Source organism: Astatotilapia calliptera, chromosome 22 (genome assembly GCF_964374335.1).
Source record: "Astatotilapia calliptera chromosome 22, fAstCal68.1, whole genome shotgun sequence".
NCBI classification, from domain to species: Eukaryota; Metazoa; Chordata; class Actinopteri; order Cichliformes; family Cichlidae; genus Astatotilapia; species Astatotilapia calliptera.
The window spans coordinates 13,532,501-13,543,295 of NC_137442.1; the positions used below are offsets into that span (position 1 = coordinate 13,532,501).

The 10,795-nt window shown below is 37.8% G+C and overlaps 1 protein-coding gene across 2 annotated transcripts in view; it reads left to right on the forward strand.

Annotated features, from left to right (window-relative positions):
• Positions 1 to 6,321, forward strand: part of LOC113032268 (uncharacterized) — a 39,163-nt gene extending 32,842 nt beyond the window's left edge. Inside the window, exons 7-19 of one of the 2 annotated variants that reach the window (XM_080295737.1) lie at positions 1,187 to 1,261; positions 1,651 to 1,867; positions 2,179 to 2,254; positions 2,459 to 2,770; positions 2,898 to 2,979; positions 3,059 to 3,156; positions 3,413 to 3,610; positions 3,693 to 3,779; positions 3,935 to 4,188; positions 4,413 to 4,542; positions 4,607 to 4,744; positions 5,485 to 5,587; positions 5,861 to 6,321. In XM_080295737.1, the coding sequence (XP_080151863.1) occupies positions 1,187 to 1,261; positions 1,651 to 1,867; positions 2,179 to 2,254; positions 2,459 to 2,770; positions 2,898 to 2,979; positions 3,059 to 3,156; positions 3,413 to 3,610; positions 3,693 to 3,779; positions 3,935 to 4,188; positions 4,413 to 4,523 (1,510 nt within the window). In that variant the 3' untranslated portion in view covers positions 4,524 to 4,542; positions 4,607 to 4,744; positions 5,485 to 5,587; positions 5,861 to 6,321. The remainder of the gene's footprint in view (positions 1 to 1,186; positions 1,262 to 1,650; positions 1,868 to 2,178; positions 2,255 to 2,458; positions 2,771 to 2,897; positions 2,980 to 3,058; positions 3,157 to 3,412; positions 3,611 to 3,692; positions 3,780 to 3,934; positions 4,189 to 4,412; positions 4,543 to 4,606; positions 4,745 to 5,484; positions 5,588 to 5,860) is intronic. The other variant, XM_080295739.1, reaches the window with a different exon arrangement.
• The last annotated feature ends 4,474 nt before the right edge of the window (positions 6,322 to 10,795 follow it).

Consider the following 10,795-nt stretch of genomic DNA (forward strand, 5'->3'; position numbering starts at 1 on the left):
GAGTCATTTAGACAGCTGTTGGCACATGATTCTCCTTATGTGTTTAATATGCTGCTGAGAATATAGCCCAGAAGAAGCGGATAGTATAGCTTTTATTTTGGAAAGAGCCATTTCTCTGTAATAAACTCTCTTTTCCAAAGATGAGTGATTCCTCAATCAGATACAGGGCTCGCAATATCGCTAGCCCGACGTCCCGGGGCTAGCGATATTTTCAGTCGGGCTACCAAAATCTATCTCTTCCCTGCCCGTCGGGCTATTGTAGGAAAAATATATGTCAATGCTTTTGCATTCTTTCAGAAATGTAGCTGGGTAATTATGTCATTGGCATCGGTGAGCCACTGTCAATATGTGACATATTGAAATCGCGTTTGAATTTGCGCTTGTTTTTTTGCTTTCACTTTGCAATCGTGCGAACTGTGTATAGAGAGCGACAGCACTGATCTGTGAGTGATGATAATTTGTGCACCAATTCCTCTGACATCGTCTTATTAATCGTTAGCTTACTATGCAAACATGACAAGTGAAATCTCCCGCAGCTTACACATGTGAGAGGTTGATCGCGCAGAGAATCGCTGAGCTTATGTGAGTGCGCGTGTAAAAGCAGCAGGATATATATTTGACTACGATGACCTGGATGACTGAGAACCTTCACAGACAGATATATATTTTAGTTCTGCTGAGCCAAATAAGACAGGTCAGGGTGAAGAAGTGACAGCCAAAGAAAAGCTTACCACAAAACGGAGAAGTTATGACAAATCAGACTATAAGGCAAAAAGAAAGTGCAGCTTTATGGTTTCATGGACAAAAGAATTTCTGTCGCTGCGATGTGATGAGCTAAATAACCAGGGCTGCACATAAGTGGTCCGCAGGTGCGCATTCGCTGTCAAAATAAAAAACACGCACAAGGGTTAGGGTTAAATTTAAAAACTGTACTTTTGAGTTAAAATATATATTTATAATTTTAATAAATGACAAATTAAAAAGGCATGAACATTTTTTTTTGTATCGAAAAAATATCGAACCGTGACACCAAAGTATCGAACCGAACCGTGAATTTTGTGTATCGTTGCACCCCTAATATATACACACATATACGTGTGTGTGTGTGTGTGTGTGTGTGTGTGTGTGTGTGTGTGTGTGTGTGTATACACACACACACACGAGAATATGATTTTATTTCTTGCAGAGAACAGAGTCAAGGTGGCCAGGGTACCAGCTTGGTCAACCCTGAAAGACCATCCCTTCAGCAAGAAATGACCAGGTGAAAAAGTCATAAACTAAACACTCAGCATGAGCATGGAATTTAGGATGGAACTTTATATCTTACCTGCTCTACACTCAGGGCTTGAATTACAACAACAGTCAATCACATAAAAATATACTTTTGGTAGTTCTGAGTCTGTCACGGATCTGGCTTGTTTCGACCCAGTATTTTGAGTTCTGATGTTTTGGTTTATTTTTGAATGTTTGTGTTTTTCAGGTGCTGCTATTATTATTATTATTATTATTATTATTTTTATTATTTTTATTATATTTCCGTGTTTCTGTGTATACTGCAGTGTTAGTGCTGTGTTGAATTTGTATAAACAAACTAAAAAAGCATTTCATAATAGTCGCTTTTAAATAATTTTGTTAAAATGTTTGGGACAGGTCTTTTCCTGGTATTTTCTCAAGAGGAAAGGGGAAAAGGCGATTCCCTGCTAAATCTCTGGTGCCTGCTAAGAAGCCTAAACCTCTTGAAGTGGTATTTTATTTGCTCCCAAAACAAATGGAGAAGACCCCAACAGAACATGAAAAATATATCCACACACAGGCAGGGATGGGTCAAAGAACAGCACATCTTGATGAGAGCACAACACATGAAGAGGTATAAACTTATTCTTTTTATTCACTGATCAAAACTGAGAAGTTTTCGCTTAATAAAAGTGTTATTGAAGGTGACCATCACTGCAAGTCACAGGTGGCATTTACAAAAAATAATATTATTATTGGATATTCATCATTAATCATGAAAATGTAACTGTAAATTTTGGATTGAAAAAGATTTTTTTATTATATCCAGTTTGCACTGTAAATGCATGGTTCTTTTACCGTTTCTTAGTATATACAGGGGTATAATTAATGTTAAATGTGTAATTTCTTTGGACTCAGAGATTGTATTTGTATTATTGCTTTCAGTTAAGGGACGCCCTGAATGATTTGTTTCCCAAACTGAAGGAGGTAACAGGTGGCTGGCTGCTGTTCAAACCTGGGGGTGTGTATGAATTCTGCACTGTGTAATTAAACTAGAAACTGATCCTGCTGTTTAATAAGTACTTTTAAGACAAGTTCCTTTTCACCGCATGTTGTGAATTCCTAATTCTGAGTAGTTTTGAAGATACTTTTCTTTTTCACTTTTCTTGAGGCATTGGATATATTTCATGATCAGAATAATCTGCTGCAATTTGCTTTTATACAGGTGGTTGGGGAACCCGAAAACTCTCTCTGGTTCCTCCAGCTGATATTGGCTATACAGGGACAATCCTAAAGGCTGCCAGTCGTGGGGGTAAAAATGTATATATTGCTCCTATTCAAGAGGAACTTAGCAATGACCCTGTACCACTAAGCGATGAGTCCTTCAGATGCATGCCAAAAGCAAAATGCCAGAAGTGTGGCATAGGTGTTCCACTGCAACTTCTGTCAGAACACCTAAAATCCTGTCCTCCTTTGGAAACTCCCAGTGAAAGTACTGTGGTGAATTTAGATGGTGATGAACCTACAGAAAAGGAATGTAGGTTTTTTTGACAATTTCATACTAACATATTACCCAAAAACATAAAGTGTTAAGAGCTAGCTAGAAGGAAAAATTAAATGTTAAAAAAATTAAACTTTGTCCTTTAAAATTTATTGCACAACAGCACCATTGCAGCAGTGTCCTGTCTGCACAGATATGTTTCACTCTGACCTCATTGAGCTGCATGCCTCTTCATGTGGAGAAAGGTATTTAGCAACAAAAATTGCAATTTTTATTGTCATTGGATTTAAGCCTTGAATGAAATTTAACAACATATTTTGATAGTAGCTCACGAAATGAAAAGGGGCATGAAGATACAATAATTGAGGAAGGGCTAGCAGATATGCCAGGACCATCTGGAACTACTTGTGAAGTCAGGGATGGTAGGTCAATCATTTAGTCACAGGTTATGTAAGGAAGGTGTTGATTAGTAACAATCAACAGCTAATGTGAACAATTCCTGGAAATCAAACCATTAGTTTGTATCCATTCAATGGATTTCTTATTTTTGATAGCCTCATATTCAAACTACTTTAGACAATCCTTCAAAGGATAAAACATAATCTTTTTGTAATAGTATCTAGATAGAACTTGATATACAGACTATATCCAATTATAATCACCTCTATTTTCTTTTAGGCTGGTTAACTGTTTTGGACTCTTCAAAGGCCATATATGAATGTGCAAAGAATGCTTTGGACATGCATGAAATGGAGAGCCCATTACGTCTCACAATGGACATCAGACAAAGTGTAGCTGATCAGGACATGGCCCTCATCTCATTCTACAAGAGACCCAATGTTGAATGGGCACGTCCCTTGGAGTGCAGGCTTGAGGGTAAATTTTCTGAAAATGATACATAAATATATCTTGAAATAATTATTTGTATTATTTGTATTTTATTTTGGTGATCTAACAGGGGATACAGCTATCGGACAAGGAGTAATACGTTTTTTCTTATCAACATGCATGGAGAAGCTGATGTCTGGTTTTTGCATCAATTTTGGTTAGTTTGTTTTGGTTGACCGTACCTATGTTTGATGATCATTATATTGTATAACTTTTCACAAGTTAATTGTCTCTTTATTTTGTGAAAACCTCTGTATTGTGTGTAAGTAATCTTCTTCTTTTTTTTTTCCTTTCTTTTCATTTATCTCATAGCAAACTCTAATGTTACTCCACTTTTTGAGGGAGAGCCAGGCCATTACATACCATCAGCAGCTCACTTTCTTGTGGAGAGTGATATGTTCCTTATGGCAGGGAGGATGGTAGGGCACTCCTTTCTTCATGGAGGCCCATGCCTATCTGGACTTAGCCCAGCCGTTGTGCATGTCCTACTTGGTGGTAGTCCTGAAACTGCCACCGTTACACCCGAGGACTGTCCAGATCTAGACCTGAGAGGGACAATTCAGCTTGTAGGTTTTTATGTTTAAATGAGGGAACGTTTATACATTGCCCCGTATGAGTTATAAACATGTCTAACCTGGACTAATCCTTTAAAATTGTTCTAGATCAAAAACTCTGCCATTGAGACATGGTCTGAGACTTTAAACTTGTCTTTTTTTAAAAATTTTATGTATGAGGAATTAGGAATTTATAGTTCTTGTTTCTGTCTGAATTACTGTCTTATGGGTTACAGCTTGAAGGGCAATCCAAGCTGTCGGATGAAGAGAGAAAACGTGTTCAGGATCTGGCATATGCATGGGACCTCCCCCCCCTTGACAGAGAACAACAGGAGATGGCTGTTTGAGAAATTATTACTCCATTCTGTGAGTGAATTGAAAAGTAAGTAAAATATTTCTGTGTTACTGTTTAGTTAACGTTTTTCCTTAGGTCATTGGAAGAGTGACGAGGTCGATAAAACAGCTGAGAAGGGGACTTAAAGAAACCCATATGTGGACCCTGCTGACCCAGCGACCTGACACGGTGCCCTTACTCTTTCCACAAGAGTTGGCTGCTGTGAATCCTGAGGTAAATTTTGTGTTCCTAAATACTGTATTCATTAATAACATTTTACTGTGCGTTGTAGAAAATGTAGTCCAAAGCAAACTATGAAGACTTGAGTCATTCTACAAAGTGAAAAAATTGCAATTTTAATTTGGCATTTACCAAGAATTATGTATCAAATAATAAACTTACCATAACAAAGCTGTATTCATTTTTACAAATAAAATGCACAAATACTAAAAATGAACATATTCTTGTGGACCATACATCTTTACAGCAGTTTTTCTTTAGTCCTGTAAAAATAAAACTGCTCAAAAAGCATGATTTACATATAGAAAACGATTTTGTAGATTTGAAAAAGACATGACTAAAATACATTAGTAATTATTTGGTAATACACATTTTCTAATTATATATTTAGCCATTACTGTTGTTTGAATTTGAAAAAAAAAAATTAATTTCTATTTTCATTTTTTGTTTGAGACAGTTTCTTCTTTTAAGATACAGTCAAAACTATGTAGAGGTTTGGGGATCCAAGTGAACACAAAAAGCACAAAACATGGATTATTATAGAAATTTATTCAAGAAATCAAGTCATGGACCATAAGGCTAAGTGGGTGATAGTGAGCTAAGAACAGGTGTGACTAATTAGATAAAATATGGCTATAGGGAAGGGAACTCCCCAAAACAAGAAGAGACAAAATCCATGGAAATCTGAAAAATGTGCAGCAGTATTTTTAAGGGTATACTTTGTTCTGTTACAGGTCCTTCTTCAGTGGATCGTGTGGCCAGAAGATGAAGATGATGACTGTCCTCTTCAAAATAAATGCCGAATCACAGGCTACATGAGGCATTTTATTCTAAATGGTAGGTTTGCCATTTTGCAGGAGGGGAATACTACGGAGCCCCGCAGGGGACATGGGAGAAAAAAAAATTAAGACGGACTTTTGCGAGATCTCGCAATACTTTTGCGAGATCCCGAGTTTGTTTTTGCGAGATCTCGCAAAAGTCCGTCTTAATTTTTTTTTTTTTCTCCCGTGTCCCCTGCGGGGCTCCGTAGAATACCAATATTATTGTAATGTTAAAAATATATTGGTTGGATTTTTTTCAAGGTTGTTAAACCTCTTTTTTTCTTCACAGCAACACCAAGTGAGCTGACAAATGTCCTAAAATTCTGGACTGGATGGGAGATTGTGCCAAAAAGTCTCACAGTGGAGCTAGTGGATGGCAGACATCCAACTGCTGCCACCTGCTATGAGACCTTGCGCATTCCATACCACTACAAGGACTATTTAACTTTTAAGGAAGACCTCATTGCCTGCTCTGAAACCTGCCACTCAGGGTTTGGACTCATTTGAGTCATTCCCATAATGCAAGGTAGTGGTGTACAAGTCTCTGTTTAAGATTTGGAATATAAATGTTCACATCTACTGGGCCTCTCTGATGCCATTTACTCTGTGCAGGCAACATTGGTTCTTGGTTCAGTTCTCGGTTGAAAATGCCTTTAAGTAGTTTTTAAAACTGTTAATGTCTTGAAAGTTTACCTTGTCAATGACATCTTGCATGCATCTTGATCAAAATAAAAGGACAAGATTGACTTACATTGCTGTTTTAATTTTGAAACATTCCAACCATCAGCCTTCAGTCAAATATTGCTTTACAACATAACATTCAAACTGACAAGCAGTTTCTATTTAGTTTTCTGAGTGAATCAATATTTTTAAGTTCCCTCTCTCCTAATTCTTCAGTGTTTACATTACGAAGCTTTACTAAAAATTGTTACTTATAGTGAAGTTTATAGCTTGAAACAGTTGGTGAACCCTGTGTAATCTCAGATTTCAGCACAATTTGAAGATCAGATCCCATTTCATGACATAAGTCACAATAATCAGAACTGCTTATACACAATTATGTTAATGAAAAAATCCTTGAAAATTCTTTGAGTTGGTTTAGTTTAAGCAGACTGATTGTCCAGATGTCCGTGATGAAGATCCGATTACATTTCATGACCAAATTGTGCAGAAATTAATGAAATTCAACAAGATACACAAACTTTTTCCTGCAACTGTATGTAGCTTTCCTATTCTAAATGAATTGCTAACAAAACTGAACAGCCATAATGTACATGTCCGCACCAAAGGACTGGGATGCCGCTCTTGGATTAACAACGCCCTGTAAAGTTGTCATTTGTTCTTCTGTCAATGGACAGTCAGTGTTCGGAACAACAATGGTTATGGCAAGATAGGCCACTGTCCTCCCAGTCAATGTCTGGAATCTGGAAGCCCTGCAACGAACAAGCAAAATTAGGAAACAATAATTGTATATAGGAATCAGAGTACTAAAAATGTGCACCTTTACCTGTGTGTTTTCTGGAACAGGAACAGGGTGATATCTGTGACCCAACTCCCACAGCTGGTTGGGACTCATGTTGTTTTCTGTTCGCAGTGGATGGTTGTCCCATCCACTGCAAAATGTATTCAAATCATCCTCCAGTCGAGGAAGAAAGATGTAATGGCAGCAAAAGAGGTGTGCAACATTTGAAATGTCAAGAAGGCCCTCTTCCTCAAGGTTGTGAAGAACATCGTAGTAAATGCATGTAACGGCCACCCAGAGGTCTCTCCACAGTCGCTCTATTCTGAAATAATATATAAAAAATATTTAATTAGGTATGGCTTTTCTTGGTGTGTATGACAAATTCCCTGCTTGTTTCTAACCCTACATGAAATGTGTGCATGACAACAGTAATAATACATTATCAGGGCATGTAGGAAGGACCCAGGCATATCACTTAAAAGGTGCCAAAAGGGTTGTAATGATCAGTGGCAACATGAGATGACAACCAGACCATTAACACAGAATGAACATTCATGGAAGGAAGGAACAGACTGGAAAAGGTGCGTGAATAACTAAAAAATAGGGCACATTCCTGAAGGCTCTTTGGGGTTTGTAGGACCTGTCCAATATTTTCTTCCTTGAGGGGTAAGTAATGGAAATTGAAAGAAAAAACAACAAAAACTGCCAAAAAAAAAAAAAAAGGAACACCTGATACATATCAGAAAGTATATCATGCTGGATAGGGCACTGTTCTCTAAAGACATTTTACTGTAAAACTTTCATAAAACTATACCCTTTAAATGTATGTATTTTTAAATAATGGAAATAAAGATGCAACACCTTCCATCTTATGTCAGAAACATTTGAGGTGGACAGTATTTTATGAGAACAAACCTTTGATTGTGCACACTCTTTCCTGAAATGAAACTGCCTCTTCCTGTGCCACGAACAGTAAACATCAGCCGTGCAACCTCCACATTTTCCCCTCCGTGGTCGCCACAAACCCTGAAAACAAAGAATCGTACCCCAAAACATTCGAAGCTTTAAACAAACTTAGATCTGATAATAAAGAACAGTATATGCCTTAAGCAAAGTTTGAAAAACAAATTGTAAAAGAATCCTTAAAATCTTTCATTGCTACTGCTCTTGAATGCATCAGAAAAATTGTCTCATGAATGCACTTTCCAGCATGTGTCAGTATGAAGTTTAATTTAACACAGCTGTTAAAACATTTTTTAGGATTTCACAGGTTAGTAGTAATTACTTAGATTTATTGTATTTGTTGGAAATTACGCAAGTGCCATCTTGTATCATTATGATCTGTGTAAGGAGACAATTTTTAGAATATTTTTGCAAAAATATTTACATCAAATTAAACAAATAAGTAGTCTATGGCATTTAAAAGTGGTTACCTACAACTCTGAAATGATAATACTAATTCTTATTGATGATGATATTGAATTTGAAATCATGGTGTAACACTGAACCCGACATCATAAAATGATTACCCTTGTAATGTCAGGGAGTTACAGCCAAGGAGGCAAAATATTACTATCTCACCCCTTGTATCCAATTACATAACAGCAGTGTTTGGTAAAGGTGTTGAATTAATTTTTTTTTATTCTTAAATATCCCCAAGTCACCATAACAATCATTTGAAATTAGAGATATATATATAAGATAACCTTTATTAGTCCCACACGTGGGAAATTTGTTTTGTCACAGCAGGAAGTGGACAGTGCAAAAGTTATGAGGCAAAGATTAGAATACAATAAGAATAAATACAGTACACAACTGTACAGAATAGAATAAAATACTATATACAGTAGAATAAAATAAAATAAATATACAATAAGATAAAAATAGAATACAAATACTATATACAACTGAGTAAAAATACAACGATGACAGAAAGGATTATTGCACTTGGTATTATTGCATATGTATGGATGTGTGTGCTTGATCAGTTAAAGTCTTTATTATGGAGTCTGACAGCAGTGGGGAGGAAAGACCTGCGAAATCTCTCCGTCCCACACCGTGGGTGCCGCAGTCTCCCACTGAAGGAGCTGCTCAGTGCTGTCACAGTCTGCTGCATGGGGTGGGAGATGTTGTCCAACAGGGATGACAGCTTAGCCGCCGTTCTCCTGTCACTCACCACCTCCACTGGGTCCAGAGGGCATCCTAGAACAGAGCTGGCCTGTTGAGGCAAGTTAGAATCATCTTAAACAACTTTTAATGAAATATCCAAATGTAGTCTTACAAAAGGTATGTAAGAAAATACCTAACCCATAATAAAATGCATCACTTATTACCTGAGAGGAAAACCAAACTTCTCGATTGATTTTTGGAAGAATGCCAGTGTTGTTGATGCCAGATTGTTGGAAGCAGCACCGAGATACATAATCTTTATAGGAAAAAGAACAATGGGAAACTTCCATGTAAATATTACATTTGATTTACTTACTAAACTAAACTTACCTTACGAGAAAAGCCATCAATACCTCCAAAGATCACAATGTTATAGCTGAATGGGGAAAACAAAATGTTTTTTTTTAATCAGTTTTTGAATTATCACTTTGAAGTGTTTAAATGTAAGCAATGCAAGATGTAATTTATGTATGTCCAGATGCAAATATAGTAACGAGTAAGATAACAAAATACAGTTCTGAACATTTGCAGATGAAAAAATTCTCAGGAATCAGAATCAGAATACTTTATTGATCCCTGGGGGAAATTATTTTTTGTTACAGTGCTCCATTTTAAACCAACATTAAGACAAGACAGACAATACACTAACTAAGAATAGTACAATATATACATATATATACATACATACATACATAAGTCACTTATAAATAAATATTTGGAAAAGAAACATGTGTAGTTGTAGCAGCAAACAGTGTGTTAAGTGGATGCGTTGTACAGGGAGATGGCCACAGGCAGGAATGATTTCCTGTGTCGTTCAGTGGTGCTTTTCGGTAATCTCAGTCTCTCACTGAACGAGCTCCTGTGACTGACCAACATGTCATGGAGTGGGTGGGAGGTGTTATCCAACATTGTCTTTATCTTGGACAGCATCCGCCTCTCCGACACCACCTTGAGGGAGTCCAGCTCCATCCCCACAACATTGCTGGCCTTACGGATCAGTTTATTAAGTCTGTTGGCATCTGCGACCCTCAGCCTGCTCCCCCAGCATGCAACAGCATAGAGGATCGCACTGGCCACCACAGACTCATAGAAAATCCTCAGCATTTTCTGGCAGATGTTGAAGGACCTCAGTCGCCTCAAAAAATAGAGACGACTCTGGCCCTTCCTGTAAAGTGCTGTGGTGTTTTTAGCCCAGTCCAGTTTATTGTCAATGTGTACTCCAAGGTATTTATAGTCCTCCACAATGTCAACACTGACCCCCTGGATTGAAACAGGGGTCAAGTGTTTCCTGGTCTTCCTGAAGTCCACGATCAGTTCCTTGGTCTTTGCCACGTTGAGCTGCAGATGATTCTGCTCACACCACGTGACAAAGGAGTTGACCACAGCCCGGTACTCTGTCTCATCATCCCTGCTGATGCATCCAACCACCGCAGAGTCATCAGAAAACTTCTGAAGATGGCAGGTCTCTGTGCAGTGGCTGAAGTCTGTGGTGTAGAGGGTGAAGAGGAAGGGGGAGAGGACAGTCCCCTGTGGTGCCCCTGTGTTGCTAATCACCTTGTCAGACACACACTGTGGGAGACGTACATATTGTGG